Source organism: Rhinolophus sinicus, linkage group LG04, assembly GCF_036562045.2.
Source record: "Rhinolophus sinicus isolate RSC01 linkage group LG04, ASM3656204v1, whole genome shotgun sequence".
NCBI lineage: Eukaryota > Metazoa > Chordata > Mammalia > Chiroptera > Rhinolophidae > Rhinolophus > Rhinolophus sinicus.
This window is the reverse complement of record NC_133754.1, coordinates 136442006-136461004: the sequence shown is the minus strand read 5'-3', so window position 1 is coordinate 136461004 and position 18999 is coordinate 136442006. Positions and strand designations below refer to the sequence as shown.

At 36.5% G+C, this 18999-nt stretch overlaps 1 protein-coding gene across 4 annotated transcripts in view; it reads left to right on the top strand.

Annotated features, from left to right (window-relative positions):
- IL33 (interleukin 33) overlaps window positions 1–5163 on the top strand; it is a 34172-nt gene extending 29009 nt beyond the window's left edge. For all 4 annotated transcript variants that reach the window (XM_074330452.1, XM_019727143.2, XM_019727142.2 and 1 more), the window contains 4 exons: window positions 122–232; window positions 779–829; window positions 1692–1789; window positions 3149–5163. In XM_074330452.1, the coding sequence (XP_074186553.1) occupies window positions 122–232; window positions 779–829; window positions 1692–1789; window positions 3149–3352 (464 nt within the window). In that variant the 3' untranslated portion in view covers window positions 3353–5163. The remainder of the gene's footprint in view (window positions 1–121; window positions 233–778; window positions 830–1691; window positions 1790–3148) is intronic.
- The last annotated feature ends 13836 nt before the right edge of the window (window positions 5164–18999 follow it).

Genomic DNA, 18999 nt, shown 5'->3' with positions numbered 1-18999 from the left:
AAAACAAAACAAAAAACAAACAAAAAAAAAACTTTGAGGAAGTACTTTTTAAAAATTGCTAAAAGATTGTTCATGAGAACAAGTTTTGAACTTTTAATGACAAGATTTTCACTTGTTGCAGAACGTTCTGTTTCCCTGAGGACATTCAACGACCAATGCATTACTTTTCCTTTTGCGGCAGATGGAAGTTATGAGATCTCTGTTGAAGATTCGGGAAAAAACCAAAAGAAAGGTAGAATATTTATTTTTGTCTATAATCATATAATGATGACTAATAAGTAAAAAATGAATCTACTAAACCATAAACAATGGATTAACTCAGGTATGGTAAATAGATTTCATGACGTGTGCTAACTCTGATGCATTGCAATGGATGCCTGAATATCACTGCGTTGAGGAGGATTCAGATGCTTAGTCAGGGTTTGTCAGGCAAGAACACTGATACTGAGAAGTGGTATCTGTTGTGAAAGATGGAAGAGGACCGCACATGTTTGATACCGCTAAATTACTACCTGATCTTTCCAGCCTTATCAATGTCACCAAAGTAAAAACTCTAGTGAAAGGATATACCAGAGATATGAATATTTTAAATATTTTAATAATTGTATTGGAGAATTCATCAGAGCATTTTCATACATGTTGGAGACCTTCCTCAAAACCATGAAAGTTTTGTTTTTGTTGATATATATAATAAGATGGCATTTTCTGATATTATGTGTATGTTAGAACTGGAATCTTTTGATAAATCACCCAAGGGATTTTATGCATTCTCTTTCAGACAAGGTGTTATTCCGTTTCTATGATTCGCAAATCTCCACAAGTGAAACAGGTAACATGGAGGTCTGGGTAGCTGTAATGCTTGCATTCTCAAATTTGGGTGAAGACAAATCCAAAAATCCTCCCTGAAAAAGGAAGGCAGTCTTGGAAGGTTCTCTTGAGCACAAGTTCATAGTAAAATCTCAGATTCTTAGAGGATTTACTGCATCCCATCCACTTTACAGCTTAATAGGATAAAGATTTGGCTACATTTAATAGAGATCCAGAATAACAGTGGTTTAATCTACAATAAACTTTATTTCTTAGTCAGGGCTGGAATGGCACCTCTGTTCAACAGGTTGTCCACGGACCCACCTCCTTCTCTCTTTGTGGCTCTGCCAACATCTACATGGTTCAAGATTACTTGCTACCATGTCAAGGTCTAATTGGCAGTTCAGAAGAAGATGGGTACATGAATTCTCTTTCCCTTTAAGGACATGACCTGGAAGTTGCATCTGACACTTCCACTTGCCTCACATTGGTCAGAATTTAGTCATATTGCTACACTTAGCTACAAAAAAATAAAGAGGCAGGCTGGGAAATGTTCTATGATTATATAAGAAGAGAAGCTGGCTATTAAGGGACAATTATCAGTGGCTTGACATGCAGACAGAGAACCTGACACCCTGAGAAACACTCATTAGCGTCACAATTCTCAGTTAGAAAGCATATTTAAAAAAAACGAACCTCTCTTCTTCAAGGGACTTAGAATTATCCCCTATTTGTCCAATGACTCTTGAGTTTCATTCAGGTGCAAATATTTCTGAAAGAAGCAGTTAGTTTATATAACTAATTCTTTTCCTGGGTGTCACATTGAGTTAAATTAAAATTAGTTACAATTCTTAACTTCGTGACTTATATTTTTTAATTGCAAGGTGATGGTGTTGATGGTCAGAAGTTAATGGTAAACCTGAGTCCTACAAAAGACAAAGACTTCCTGCTGCTTGCCAATAACGAGGAACACTCTGTGGAGGTAACAGAAATACGCACGTAATTGTCATGATTAGTGCCACTCATTTGTGCAGATTTGGGTGTGTGGGGTATTTTGAAGAAGCAGTTTTGTTTGTGCTATTGTATGTACAACACAGCCAGTCATTACTAGGAACTTGCTTCTGGAGTAGGGAAGGGAGGGAAATGGCTGGTCCAGCCTTCCTCCTGAAGGTCTGCTCTCTGCCAGCCGTACGGCATCACCCGGGAGCTTGCAGGATTTCAGGCTCCCTTACAACTAAATCAGAATCAGCATTTTAACAAATCTCCAGGAGAGCCACATGAACACTCAAGTTTGAGAAGCACTGCTGTATAGAATGATCTCAGATCCTTCCTATTTGGCTTTAGGAACTACTCTGTTCTTCCAGGATGAGTTTCTTTGTAAAATACAGTTTTCTTAGGTAAATGCAAAAATAATTTTACACTCTGAGTCTGCTAAAGAGAAGGTCATAAACATTTCCATGTGCCAAGATTTATAGAGAGCATAGTAACTTACACTCTAATCATAGGATTCACTGCATAGTCTTCTTCAGCTAGTAAGTGGCAGTATTATATTGGTCATGATGAAGAATTAGAAACATCTTGAAGAACAAAGAAGCCAAAAGTGGTGACAAGGAAGAAAACATGAGAGTATAATATAGAAGATAAATTATATAAATACACAAAATGATGAAGCTAACTCATACAGCCATGTAAGTTATCGACATGAACACTGAATGGTAACCACAATCTCCTTTCACATTTCTAAGTGAATATAACAGTGCTTGGCATACATAAGTACTCAATAATAAGAGCCAACCCATACTGAGCTCTATTATATACCAAGCATTGTGCTAAATGTTTTATAAGTACTATCTCATTTAATTATCAAAGTAACTCTATGATGGAGTTATTGTATTGGTCAGGTATTACTGTGTAACAAACCAATCCCAATGTTTACTGACTTAAAAAATAATCATTTATATCACTCACATGTCTGTGGGTAAGTTGGGGTTTGACTGATCTCGAAAACTGGTTCAACTAAAATATTAAGGCCCAGGTCTCAGAGATAATACAGGGCAAAACAGGAGTACTAATGCAGAACTGTTGCACCCAGATCCAGTCATTCTAAGTTCTAATGTCTCTGAAAGTATACTATCAGTGAATTAAGTCAAATCCTCCCTCTTTGACCCTCTACTTACTTCTTACTTCCACCCCTTCCCATCCCCTACTTAGTAATAAAGCAGGCTTGCTAGAAATACCAAGTTACAAATAATTATTCCCCTTTAGGTTCTAACACAGGGATGTGAAGTTGACTCTGGACTTCCCACTCATATATTGGTTGCTTTCTCTCTTGTTTCCTAAGCTACAAAAATGTGAAGACCCGTTGCCAGACCAGACCTTCTTTCTGCTTCACAGGGAGCCCTCGTCCTCCAAATACGTTTCATTTGAATGTAAGAGCAATCCTGGAGTGTTTATAGGAGTAAAGGATAACCATCTTGCTCTAGTTAAATTAGGGGACCAAACTGGGGGTTCAAGTAGGGAGAATATCATATTTAAGCTCTCTTAAACTTAATGCGATGGAAAGCTGTGGACACTGGGTTGGTAGCCTAAATAGCTACCACTGAAGAAGGGATGAGAAATTTTAAATACAGAAATAGATAACATTTAAGGGAAATAGAGAATGCTTAGCATACTATGGAATATTTTCCTTTTCATGTATAAAAATACTTTTTATAATCCTTCAGTTCTGTTTTTTATTTCTCTTTGTATCACTGCATACCCAATACAAGTCTTAGTGTGTTAAATATGGTGTTGGTAAAGAGACTCACCAACATTCTGAAGAGATATAGACCTTTACTTTTTGCTACTTTCAGTCCAGAAGGAAATTCATATTTATAGTTGAGACCTCTGGAGAGAAACAAGGGTCTTAGCCCAAGTCTCATTTTAGACAAGGATCCATTTTAAAGAGTTACATAGGGACATAATTTTCCCTGGTTGCAAACACTAGAGCTGCTAGTAAAAACACAATCAGATGCTTCATAGATTGACCATTTCACAACTGGAATAAAACACCATGTTTGTAGATAATCTGAAACTTCAGATGCCTACATGACTAGGCATGCAATATAAATATGTGAAAAAGGCAAGGATAATTTTAAAATTAAGAAAAATAAATCCATATTTGTAAAGTGAATAATTTCACCTCTAATTGTTGCATTTTTAACATTTTGATTTGTATAGACTGAGTTAACTATAAACAAGGCACTCTTACATTAGGAAGTGAAATAAATTTTAGTTCAGACATAGAATTGGAATCTAACAAACTAAAACATTTTTTAAGAGAGTACTAAGCCACAACATAAGAAAGTACGATGGTGGGGCCGGAAGTCCTCTAATCCTAGTAGATCCTAGTTGGGACACAGGATCAACATTATAACGTCAGTAACTGGCTAGCCCTTATGTTTGTGGCATACCATGTCCTTCTGATTCAGGCTTCCAGGAACCAATGACTTAACATACTTGTCACCTTGGACAAAATTTCTTCTAATCCTTTCCTCCCATGTGCACAAGTCTTTTTGTTGGCCGGCTTCCCAATGACACTGCTTACTATGAAACATTCATTTGATTTCTGTTCTTTCTTCATTTCTTCTGACCAACCGTGTCCTTAATATATCTTTGGCACACCCTGAGCCTCACTTCATGTCACCCGACATCTGCATGCCGACACCTTTATTCTGCTTTGTCTACCTGATGTTGTAAAATTTTACATAAACCTATTGATGGCAATATTTTTATTAAATATCTTCATGTTTTACTGTGAGTAAAATTCATACTCAATCATATAATAACATTTTCAACTACTAATGGAATAGACTTTGCTGATTTTAAGACCTTAGCAATTTCTAGTACAATGTTCCATAGGCTTAACACTAACAATAAATGGTAAACATAACAAAAGAACACTTACGAAATGACTTTTTCTGAAAAATGTAGGCTTTTTTATTTCTCATTTATTGAGATCTACGGGTTATAATTGCTGGTGGAAAAAAGATAAAAGAGGCTGAGAATTACTGTGTGGGGGCAAATAATTGTAGAACATATCTTTATTTCATTACTTTGTCAATAATTTTACTATAGAGACAAAAGTAAAAGCAGAATTTATATCAGCCCTTTCGAAAAACACTAAATGTTGACCATGTGCATCTGTATGATATACTTAAAATGACTATTATTAAATAACCAAATATATCCATTACATTGTTTATATTGTTCAATAAACTATTTTTCAAAAGTATGTAAAGCCATAATGATTTTATCAAAAAATGACTTAACATTCTGAAATTCTTAAGTAAAAGTAAGCATATCCTAATCCACCAATCTTGGTATCTGGAGTTGTTTATTTGTCTGATAGTTTTGGTGATTCAAAACTAATGCGATTTTCCAGAGTAGGGATTGTGTCTTTTTCACCTTTGTACCCCCAGTGCCCATCTCGGTGATCAACATACCCGAGATATTCAGTGACTTTAACCCAAGATCAAATAGCCAACATGCACCTGCATTAGAACTTTAACCCAAGATTTCTCACTCCTTATTTAGATACCTTTCAACCTGGCTACTTTCCATGTTTAATAGTCCTCTTCCTAAAAAATACTTTCCACCACCATTATTGTCGATGTTATTTGATTACAATATTCAAATGTATGGTGACCTTTTGTTGTTTACCTGTGTCTAGAGTAGGACATGTCTTTCGACGGTCCATAAACACATTACTGGAAGGAATTGTGCATGTATCAAAAGAAAATTATCTAAAAACTTATTTTCCCTCATGTTATTTATAGTCTTCAGATTTTTATGTGTTGATTAAATACCTTGAAATAGTGTCAAGAAAATTTTATTTGAACAAGTGACTTAGAATTGGAAAAGAAAACTGAGAGTTGAGATTTGGGGGATTTGGAAAGAAAATTGGTAACTTAATTAGAATGCAACAGCTGGTTAAAGTCTAAAAAGATTGATTAATAACCCCCACATATACAGAACAAAACAAGCCAAAAAATATAACAATTTCAACCTTTGTGCCTCATGCTGAGAAATTGTGTGATGGATAGAAAAATCTTCAAGTGGGGTACTCCCCTGGGAGTTGGGACAGGCTTGTCTCAAAATTCATTCTTTCCTCATACTATTACCTTTATAACTCAGAAATCTTATCTTCTAGCAGTTAGTCCTTAAATTCATGCCATGTATGCTGGACTCTGCTAGGTACCATAAAAGCACAAAAGAAACCTTAGCTATGTTCCTTGTCTACATGGGACTTAAAATATGTACAATATGTATTAAAACTCCAACTCTGCAGTATATAATTGCCCAAAGATGAGAGAGATCAATGCGAGTTTCTCATTAAGGAAAGAAGTAGGACTGAATTCTCTGTCTTCATGCCCTAGTACCCACCCTTGAGCTATTCATATATCCATTCCCAAGGTCATGCTAAACACATTCCTTCTGTAGATCTCAGGCAAAAGGAGGTAAATTTGATTGTTCCAAATCCCTAGTAGTCAGGGTTGGAGCTAAGGGATTTAAGAAGCTGAGGAATGAATGCAAAAGATGAAAGTGAAAGCCAATTGGTAGAAATAGAATGAATGAGCTATTTCCTGTTGAGGTGCCAAGGTGATGAAACACTTGTTCAAGTCCAATAATAATCCCTAGCCCAGAGGACACTCCCATAAAGAGAATGCATGAATCACTGCCCAGCATATTAAAAACATAACCTTAGTTTACTCTTTATAGTCAATGCAACTTCACAAATTATGTAACCTCTCTTAATCTCTGTTTATCCTCTGTAAAATGAGGAGGTACCACATATTGTAGTTGCTTGCCTAATACCCATCACCACCACCCCAACTTCCTTACTAACAGAACCTCGTTTTGTACTGGGAAGCAATATGCTAAACTAAAAACACACTCTTTCCCAGACTCCCATGTAATTGATGTAGTAACCATTTGATATTGTTTTGGACAATAAATGTAGGCAAGATAACAGTTTGAGAAAAATTTTTTTGAAGGGGACATATTCAACTGGCATGTCCTTTTTCAGTCTTTCACTCGCTCCCCTTCCTCCTACCCCAGACTACAGATACGGGTTGAATGTACAACAGCCAACTTCTGACCATGAGGTGATGAGCATGGGGATAAAGGCCTACACGTTGAAAACGGCAGGAGGAAAAGTTGGAAGAACTCTGGTGTAGTGAACAATATAGGTGTTCTGCCCAAATCCCCTTAGATTCCTTTAGACTGGGTTCTTTAATAATATATCTGTGTGTACCACACACCCACACCACCACCACCACCACCACCACCATCTTCTGGGTGCTTTCAATATCCAGCAATTGCAGCTCTTCTTATAAGAACTGCTCTATGGTACTGATGCTGATTTGCCCTCTTGCATGGAGAGACTCAAGTTTCTGTGAGTTTGCATTCTTCCCATCAGCCTCTCAAAGCTTTTGAAAGCCCAGCTTCCTTGTCTTGGGTGAAATAACTGTCTTAAATTTCACTCAGAAATTCCCCTATAGGGTTCATGCTGAAGTTACCTCTGCTAGACTTCATCAGAAGATCACATTCTTACTTAGATTCCTGTCCATTCCTGTCCTGCCCAACTTCCTTAGCAGTCTTTCTTGGGAATATTTCCTTAGTAAATCACATGCTCATAAATCCCTAATTCAGAGTCTGCTTCTAGGGAATCTAATAGAAGACACCATGTTATATGTGACACTATTTTCTGCCTTCCTAGTCTTAGAGTATGAACTTTAGATATTCTTGTTGAGAGAGAAAAATAAACCCATGTGTGCTTTAGTGTTGGGTTTTCTGCTGAATGTGGTTTAAAGCAAACGTTATCTGTAGAAGAGACAGTGGTCACATCTGATTATTAGGACAGTAATAAGAATTGGCTTTTATATTGCAAGGACTCAGTGAATGTTAGCTTAGAAAGACAGGCAAACTTGATTGATAATAACTGAGAACAATTTTTCTCAGGTACCATTAAAACCTAAAAAAACACAATCAAATTCCTCCATGACTTTAAGAGAAGTTACCCTGTAAGTGATAAAGTGAGGGTAAAATCAGAATAGATGAGATCTGACTGGCATAGAAGTAATCCACCAAATTCACAGGTGTTTATTTGATTATACTGAACCTATAAATAAGATATATTTAGTCTTTCATACATATCAATATTACATTATAAATATAAAAATATTTAACAGTAAAAATGAAAAAATGACCCATATTCCTTCAAAAGATCATTGGATAATATAAAAGAGGTCATGGGGCTGTAATGTACAGCACATGGAATATAGTCAATAATATTGTAACAACTGTGTATAGTGTCAGATGGGTACTAGACTCATTAGGGTGATCACTTTATAAAGCATATATATGTCTAATCACTATGTTGTACACCTGAAAAAATTATAACATTTTATGTCAACTGTAATTGAAAAATAAACTTTAAAAAAATCATTGGAGGGGCGGCTGGTTGGCTCAGATGTTTAGAGCACAGTGTTTATAATACCAAGGTCACCAGTTTGATTTCCACATGGGCCAGTGAGCTGCACCCTCCACAACTAGATTGAAAAGAATGACTTGACTTGGAGCTGATGAGTCCTGGAAAAACACACTGTTCCCCAATATACCCCAATACAAATTTTTTTTAAAAAATTGGATAAAAGTATAGGTGTTCTAAGATATAGGAATGGAAAACCAAAAAAATTATGTAATAATTTATTATTATTCAATAGTCAGAAAAACAATAGAGCAATCAATGAAACCAAAACTGGGTGTTGGAGAAAAATCAATAAAATTTATAAACTTTTAGCCAGACTGATCAGGAAATAAGGAGATGATACAAATTACCAATGTTAATAAGAGATTTGGCATCGATATAAATTCTAAAGATATTAAAAGGATAACAAATGGGACTATTATGAACAATATTTTGACAATTTTCATGAAAATAGACAAATTCCTTAGAGGCACAAACTATCAAGAAGTCACTCAAGAAGAAACAGATAACACGAATAGCCCTATATCCAATTTTTAAAAAGTGAATTTGAAGTTTAAAATGTTTTCATAAAAGAAAAATCAGTCTTTATTGGTAAATTTTTCTAAACATGTAAGGAACAAATAATATCAGTTTTAAACAAACTGTCAAAACATTGCAGAGGATTGAATTCTATTGGACTCATTCTATAAGGCAAGAATTACATTGATATCAAAACCAAAGATATTACAAGAAAAGAAAACTACAGACAAATATTTTTCATGAACACAGACACAGGAAATCTAAATAAAATTTTAGCAAATGAAACCCAATAATATTGAAAAAGATATATAATATGTATAAAGGATATGCATATTAAAAGAATATAAAATACATCATGACCAAGTGGGTTTATCCCAGGAATATAAGATTAGTCTAATATTCAAAAATCAATGAACGTACTTTACCATTTTAACAACCTAAAATAGAAAAACAATTTATCATCTCAATAGATGCAGAAAAGCAGTTGACAAAATCTTACATCCATTCCTGATAAAAATACTCCATAAACTAGGAATAGCATGAAACTTCCTGAGCCTGATAAAGGGCATAGACTGAAACAAACTTACAGCTAACATCACAATGAAGAGTAAAAGACTAACTAGGAAAAGACTAAATAAGATCAAGAACAATAAAAGAATGTCTACTCTCACCACTTCTATCCAGTATTTTACTGGCAGTTCTAGTCATTGCAATAAGCCAAGACAAAAAAAATAATAATAATCCAGATTGGAAAAGAAAAAGTACAACAGTCTTTATTTCAAAACAACATGATCATCCATGTAGAAAGTGTGATAAAATCTACAAAGAAGCTAATACCGTGTTTCCCTGAAAATAAGACCCAGCCGGACAATTTTACTATAATGTAAGACCTGGTCTTGTATAATATAACACAAGACCGAGTCTTATATTAATTTTTGCTCCAAAAGACGCATTAGAGGTGATTGTCCGGCTAGGTCTTATTTTCAGGGAAACAGGGTAGAACTAATAAATGAATTTAGCATGAATGCAGGATGCTACGAGATCAATACACAAAAATCAATTGTATGTCTATATAATAACAAAAGACAATTGAAAATTGAAATTTTTAAAATACCATTATAGTACAATTAAATTTTTTTAATGATTTAGGGATAAATCTGATGAACATGTGCAAGACCTATACACTAAAAACTAACTCAACTTAGAGAAATTAAAGAACTAAATAAATGGAGAGACATACTTTGTTCATGGGTCAGAAGACCCAATATGATTAAGATGTCCATATTCCCCAAGTTTATATATAGATTTGGTGCAATCCCAATCAAAATCCCAAGTTGATTTTTAAATTTACATGGAAATGAGGAAGACAGAATAGCCAAAACAATTTTGAAAAAGAACATTAGAGGTCTCTACTACTTGCTTTCAAGACTTACTCTAAAGTTACATTTATGCAGTCTGTGGTGTTTCCATAAAGATAGACAAATGCATCAGTGGAATAGCATAGAGATATCAGAAATAGATTCAATCATATATAATAACTAATTATTTACAAAGGTGTAAAGGCAATTTGGAAAAAGGATAATCTTTTCAACAGATGGTGATGGAACAATTAGATATCTGCATGCAAAAAACAAAAACAAAAAAACAAAACACTGAACTCCAATCCATACCTTGCTCCATATACTAAAATTAACTCAAGATGGATCACAGATATAAAAAGTAAAACCTAAAAACTATAAAACTTTTATATAAAAACATAGGAGAAAATCTTTGTGATATTGGATTGGGCAAAGATTTCTTACATATGATATGAAAAACATGATCCATAAAAGAAAAAGAAACAATAAATTGGAATTCATCAAAATTAAAAAGGTTTGCTTTTAGAAGGCCACTGTTAAAAGAGTAAAAAGACAAGGCACAGATTGTGAGAAAATATTTGCAAAACATACAGCTGATGAAAAATTTGTATCTAGAATACATAAAGACTCTCAAAACTTAATAAGAAAACAAACAACCCAACTTTTTAAATTGGACAAAATATTCAAATAGACACCTCATGAAAGAAGATATGTGCATGAAAACCACATGAAAAGATACTCATCATCATAAGTTAAGGAAATGTAAGTTAAAACCACAATGAGAAACAGCTTTACACCCACTAGAATGCTTGTAATCAAAAGACAAACGATAACAAGTGTTGGTAAGGATACAGAGGAACTGAAACTCTCATACATTGCTGTGGGAATTTAAACTTGTACAATTGCTTTGGAAATAGTTTGGCAGTTCTTTTTAAAAATTCCTTTAAAAGTTACAAATAAATTCACCTTACAATCCAACAATTCCTTTAAGAATCTATCCAAGAGAAATTAAACACATAGCCACTTAAAGACTTGTACACAGATGTTCATAGGGGCATTATTCATAATATCCAATTACTGGGAAATAACCCAAATGTTCATCAACTGACGAATGGATAAACAAAATATGGTATTATGCATACAATGAAATACCATTCAGCAATAAAAAGGAACAAGGTACTTATACATACTAAAACATGCATGAATCTCAAAAGCATTATATGAAATAAAACAAGCCAGATGCAAAACATTGCATATTGTACGATTCCATTTACATGAAATACCCAGAAACAGCAAATCTGTAGAAACAGAAAGTTTCTGGAGCTAAAAGTAGGAGCAGTGAGTGACTGCAAATAGAGACAAAGGTCTTTTTGAGGTGACGAAAATTTTCTAAAATTGGGGCCTGCTCGGTGGCTCAGGCAGTTGGAGCTCCATGCTCCTAACTCCGAAGTCTGCCGGTTTGATTCGCACATGGGCCAGTGGGCTCTCAAGCACAAGGTTGCCAGTTCAATTCCTTGAGTCCCACAAGGGACGGTGGCTCCGCCTCATACAACTAAGATTAAACACGGCACCTTGAGCTGAGCTGCAGCTGAGGTCCCGGATGGTTCAGTTGGTTGGAGCGCCTCCTCTCAACCACAAGGTTGCCGGTTCGACTCCCACAAGGGATGGTGGGCTGTGCCCCCTGCAACTAACAACGGCGACTGGACCTGGAGCTGAGCTGCGCCCTCCACAACTACGATTGAAAAGACAACAACTTGACTTGGAAGAAAAAATCCTGGAACTATATACTGTTCCCCAATAAAGTCCTGTTCCCCTTCCCCAATAAAATCTTCAAACAAACAAAATTTCAAAAACTGGTTTATGGTTATACAACTCTGCAAATTAACTGAAATTCATTGAATTGTATGGATCATAAGGTATGTGAATTATATCTCAATAACACTGTTTAAAAAATATTTTAAAATTAACTAAACATATATCTAAGATATAATCTAGCCTTTTCACTCTTAGGTATTTACCATATTACCTTTGTGTCTCTGTGTAAAGACTTGTGCATGAATGTTTATACCTGTTTTGCTTGGAATAGCCCAAAACTGGAAACAACCCAAACGTCGATCCACTGGTGAATAGATGAACAAATTATAGTATACCTATACAATGAAATTACTCCTCGCCAATAAAAAAGAACAAACTATTAAGATCCACTACAACATGGACAACTCTCAAAATAATTAAACTTAGTGAAAGAAAACAGATTAAAAAGAAAGGAGTGCATACTACATGATTCTATTTATAAAAACTTTAGAACATGCAAACTATTTATAGCGATAAAAAGAATATCAGTGGTTGTTTGGGGATGGGAATGTATAGGGGTGGGGAAGAAAGAAGTAATTACAAAGAGGCATGAGGAAACTTCTGAGCATGATTCATTTGTTCACTGTCTTGACTACCATTATGGTTTCTGAGATGTATTCATATTTCAAAACTTATCAAATAGTCCATCTTAAATATATGCAGTTTATTGGCTGTCCATTATATTTCAATAAAACTGTTAGAATTTATAAAGGTATTTAACAGATCCACAGTATCAATAGTTAATAACCGCATTTTTGAAATGTGTTTTCTCTTATTCACGTCCTTATTGAATTGTCCTTATAGTTTTTCACCACAAATTACTTAAAGTAAGTGATTAACAGAATTAATAAAAACTGTAATAGAATAGAGACATAATTCACCAAGTGATGTTGCATGTTGAAATTTAAAAAAATGAAACAGTTTTTCAGTTGCCAGACTTGGGTTGGCAAATCATGACTTTAGTTTTATTAGTAAGTTACTTTTAACATGTTTCAGCTTCCATTTCAGTCTATGCAGTAGAATGATAATAAGAGCATCCTCAAAAAGCTGTTTGAATTAAATAAGGTAATACCGTGCCTGGCATTTCATAGGCACTCAGTCAATGGTTATTCCTTTTCTCCTAAGGCATAGTCTGGATCGCAGAAGCATTCACCTAAATAAAACTGTTTCTAAGGAATTATCTGAAGATTGTGTAAATAAGAGTTAGAAAGTGAGAACAGTAGGCATCTCCAAACGTTAACCGTAGCTATCACTGGGTGGATGGAGATATGGGAAACTTTCAATTTTCATTTTCATCTTAATAGATGTTTGCATTATCTGAATGCATTACAATGAGCAAAGATAGAAACATAATAGTTATTTCCATTTTAAAAATAAAATTAATTACTTGAAAAGAATATTAACAAAACCACAATGAGATACCACGTCATACATACCAGAAAGGATGTATTTTTTTTTTTTTAAGATTTCTATTGGGGAAAGGGAACAGGACTTTATTGGGGAACAGTGTGTACTTCCAGGACTTTTTCCAAGTCAAGTTGTTGTCCTTTCAATCTTAGTTGTGGAGGGTGCCGTTCAGCTTCAAGTTGTTGTCCTTTCAGTCTTAGTTGTGGAGGGTGCAGCTCAGCTCCAGGTCCAGTTGCCATTGCTAGTTGCAGGGGGCAGAGCCCACCATCCCTTGTGGGACTCGAGGAATCGAACTGGCAACCTTGTGGTTGAGAGCCTGTGCTCCAACCACCTGAGCCACTGGGCCGGCCCCAAGACAATCAGTTCTTGATGAGGGTAACTTTAAGTCCTTTCTCCTTGCTCTACATAGAAACCACAACTTTAGAGGAATCCTCCAGATTCCTTTCCAATAAATCCAAAAGGCAATTTTTTAAATCCTTTGTCCAACCTCTCATACGTAGAATAAGGCCTAATTTTTCAAAAAGGATCTTACAGGTATTTTCTGTTAAGCCATATTTAGGCCAGGAGCAGAAACCTTATCTTAAAAGCCATCTAGTCCAGCTGGCCCAGTGGCTCAGGTGGTTGGAGCACCGTGCTCCTAACGTCAAGGTCACCGGTTCAATTCCCACATGGGCCAGTGAGCTGCACCTTCTATAGCTAAGATTGTGAACAATGGCTCGCCCTAGAGCTGGGATGCTGTGAGCTGGCGTCAGCTGCCGTGGGCTACCGTGTGCTGTCAGGAGCGGCCAGTGGCAAGCCAGTGAGAACTGCCATGAGCTGCTGTGAGCGGCCGAGCCACTGACGAATCTATACAACTAAACTGAGAAACAATGTCTTGAACTGGAGTGGGAGGAAAGTGGAAGAGGGGAGAAAAAAAAGCCATCTTGTCTCTATCCTCCTGTCTTGTTTTATCTCCTAGGGGCGTGTGATCAGCAAAGCTGGGGTCTGGATGGACCTGGGTGGTCTGGACAGTGACCTGGGGCCAGGGTGTGGAGCTGGCAGGCTTGCTCATCCCTGAAACTCTTTGTTATTGAAGGGGGAACAGCCTCGTTTACCCCATCCTATAAAACTCCATACCCCTCTTTGCTGGAAGAGGTTATGGTCTTTTCCCTCTGCTCTAGCCTGAACTCTCGCAGCTCAAACATGCCAAATAATTTGTAATAAACCAATCTTGGTCTCCCGCGACTCATTCCTCTGGCCATGCCTAACATTTTCCAAAGGCCTCATGCCTATGAGGAGGATGTTACGTTTCCCAGAGAAAAATTCCTCTTCATTTTCTCCAATTCAAAGGAAGAAATCCAATACTACGTATTTTTTTTCCCTCCTATTGTTTTAATTAGTTTTTGGTGTCTTCATTAGACAATGTGAGAAAGGGGAGAAAAGAAGAGGAACTAGTAATGGCTAGTGAAAACAATTCATTCCAATGTCTGTAAGATAATAGACTCTAATATTTAGAAGTTTTAAAAACAACTTTTTTGACAAATAACGAGCAGATTCCAAAGTTTTGTGGAAAAGTCTCTATTAAACCAATTCAAAATTTTCATTTTTGGTTACGAGAACTTTCAAGAAAAGAGAATGACTAAGATAAACATTGTTATATTAGGTACAACCCCCACGCAAAATGAATGTCTGGTTAAAGAAAAGTCACTAGAACTACCATATGACCTAGCAATCCCTCTCTTGGATATCTCCACCCAAAACTGAAAACATTTATCTGTAAAGATATGTGCTTCAAAAACAATAAAATACTTAGGAATAAATGTATCCAAGGAAGTGAAAGATATATATATGTTGAAAACTATACGATATTAATTTTAAAAAAAAAGTTGATGAAAACACAAATGGAAAAATATTCTGAGTTCATGGATAAGAAAAATTAATAATGTTGAAATGTCCATACTACCCAAAGCCATCTGTAGAGGCAATGCAATCCCTATCAAAAATCCAATGGCATTTTTCACAGAAATAGAAAAAGCAATCCTAAAATTTGTGTGGAACTACAAAAGATTTGGAATATCCAAAGCAATCTTGAGAAGGATAAAGTTGAGGACATCACACTTCTTGGTTTCAAACTACATTACAAAGCTATAGTAATCAAAACAGTGTGGTATTGACATAAAAATAGACACGTAGGCCAATGGAATAAAACTGAAAGCCCAGAAATAAACTCATGTGTCAATTAATATTTGACAAGGGAGCCAATAGTACTCAATGGGGAAAAGACAGTCTTTTCAATAAATGTTGCTGGAAAAACTGGACATTCATACGCAGAAGAATGAAATTAGATGCCTACCTTGCACCACTCACAAAAATTAACTCTAAATAAATTAAGGACTTAAATGTAAGACCTGAAACTATATAACTCTTAGAAGAAAACATAAGGAAAAAGCTTCATGACATCGGTCTTGGCAATGATTTTTTTTGGATATGACACCAAAGACACAAGCAACAAAAGAAAAATAAACAAATGGGACTAACTACATCAAACTAAAACATTTCTGCACAGCAAAATAAACTATCAACAAATAAAGAGGTAACCTATTGTGGATGGAAAAAGGGGCCACAGGTTAAACCTGACAAGCTCAGGAGACTGAGAATAACCACATAAGGTGGTGTGAACATAAAAATTCCTAACTAAGGTGGGCCATGGTGGGAAGTCATTTCTTTAACCTGTGGCTTCCTTGACAAAGGTCAGTCTTTACCTTAAATGAGCCTGTCTATTGTCTTTTTGCATCTAGGATAACATGCCCTTGGAGAATGTCAGTAATCCCTTTTGCCAGACCAGAGCAGGAAACTACAGAAACCCTCATTATTATTCTTTTCCCCTTATTACCATCTCTACGTGCTATAAAAAGTGAACTATTAACTATCTTGTATCCACCTATGTGAAAAAGTACCTGTCTCTCCAATTTGCTCTTACCCAAGCCAAGAGATTCCCCCCTCCCCACTTTGTTTTCTCCCACCCCTTTAATCTACCACCAATGGATTTCATGTAACCCTTCTCCTTTGATTCTACATATAAAATAAACTGTAAACCACAGAGTATTTTCTCAATCCGCTGAGATTATTGCTTCCTGGCAATTGTCGTCAGTTTGGCTTAAATAAACTCTTATAAGCTTTCTCTTAGGCTGGATGTTTTTTCATTGACACTATGGAACGGAAGAAAATCTTTGCAAACCATACATCAGATAAGGGGTTAATATTAAAAAAATATAAGGAACTCATACAACTCAATAGCAATTAAATACATAATCCAATTAAAACATGGGCAGAGAAACTGAATAAACATTATTCTCATGAAAATATACAACTGGCCCACAGGTACATGAAAAGATGCTCAACATCACTAATCATAATGCAAATCAAAACCATAATGAAATATCACCTCACACCTGTTAGAATGGCGATCATCAAAAAGGCAAGAAATAAGTGTTGGCGAAAATATGAAGAAAAGGGAACCCTTGGGCACTGTTGGTGGAAATGCAAATTGGTTCTTGCCCTTATAGGAAACAGTATGGAGGTTCCTCAAAATGTTAAAAATAGAACTACAATATGATCAAGCAACACTACTTCTGGGTATATATCCAAACAAAATGAAATCACTATCTTGAAAAGATATATGCACTCCCATGTTCACTGTAGTATTATTCACTATAGTAAGACTTGGAACAACATAAGTGGCCACTGACAGATGAGTAAATAAAGGAAATATTGGTCAAAGGGTACAAACTTCCTTATAAGATGAGTTCTGGGGATCTAACACACAGTATGGTAACTGTAGTTAATAATATATGCTTGAAAGTTGCTCAGAGATATCTTAAATGTTCTCACCACAAAAAGAAAAAAAAGTAATTACTTAGGTGATGGCAGTGTTGACTAACCTTATTGTAGTAATCATTTCACAGTATATGTGTATCAAATCATCACATTGTATGCCTTAAATTTACACACTGTTATATGTTAATTATATCTCAATAACCTGGGGAAATTTTTATTGAATAATAGAATAATAAGTGAAGAAAATATATCTATCATCACTATAGCTGATGATGATATAGCAACTTCCTAGAATCATTCTTTTCTGTAATAAGGGTTGGATTTAAGTCTGCGTTAGAAAAATATAACCAAATTCCAATTAGAAAAGTTCCCCTGAAAGTCAGACTGTCTCCAGAATACACAGCCAATTTTCTGATAGCCTGAGGGGTAAACCATACTTTCTATTACTTTTCAAAGCTATGAGGAAAGCATTACCAGTTGGATTGAGTTTCATGTGTGAGAATGGTCCAGCTCTGGCCGCAGCAATAAAGCATGCCAGAGCCTCAGCTGCATTCAGACCACCACTGCTGTTTTCTTTCTTTACCTCTAAGGGTTTCTCAATCCTAGCCACCCTGACCAGGGACCTATGCACTATAATTATAGTTGTAACATTCTTTTAAGTTTCTCAGCAGGCATCTCTCCTGGAGAGGGATCCACTTGAGACAGCTTCAAAGTGATGCAGGATAGCTAGCAGATCCCTAGGTAGACAGGGAGGTCCCTGGTGGAATAAATAAACAGAGACAGCCATGTCCTAAAACTCCAGGTTTTGAAATCACTCCTTCCGCTCCAGGACAAAATGTAACAAGGACTTGAGGTTAATCATAAAACTCCCTTTGGCCTGACAAATGGTGGAGCAGATCTGATAAGAGTGGGTTACTTTGCTAATTCCTTTAGGACGGGCAAGCAGAACACACCTGGTAGGCAGATTTCATTAGAAGGCGCCAGTTCCCTTTTTCAAACAGTTCCCTTCTTCAAACAACTCTCCTTCCCCAAACAGGCAAGGAAAGGTATAAAGGTAAGAGCTTTTGCCTCAGTCACGGGCCAACCCCTTTTGGGACCCTGTCGTGCGGGGGACCCTGCTCGCTGCGCCATTTGTCATGCGGGAGACCCTGCTCGCTGCGCCATTTATCGTGCGGGGCGGCCTACGGGGTCTCTGCTCCCGCTCCCCATACAAGAACGCAGGATATGGTGAGGCCAAAAAGGAATACCCACGGAGCCATAGGTAGGGGAGTCATACCACTATATTCTCTCTGGCGGCACTATACTCTCAATGGAGGCTGGATCCACACTGTCCGCAAACCGCCATCCACGCTTGCCAGCCCAGCCGCCATCTTCTTGCTAGCCCCATTCTTTCTCTCCTTCTTTCTGCTAGCGTAGCCACAGCAGTTATATTAGTGGCCAATGGCTCACTGGTTACAGCTGACGGCCAACTAGCCACAGCTGATGGCCATACAATCACAGTTGATGGCCCTTTACTACCTGAGCCAGGCACCTATCTATGTGAGGCCGAGAGCCTGGAAACTTCTTTCTGGGGCTCTGCCCCCACAGACCCTCTCCCACTTGGGAGCTCTGACTCTTTGCTTTCAATAAACTACCCCCTTTTTAAAACTGTTTGCCTCTCCTGGCTCCGTGTTTCCAATCTTTGGCTTCACGAGACAGGATCCCGGC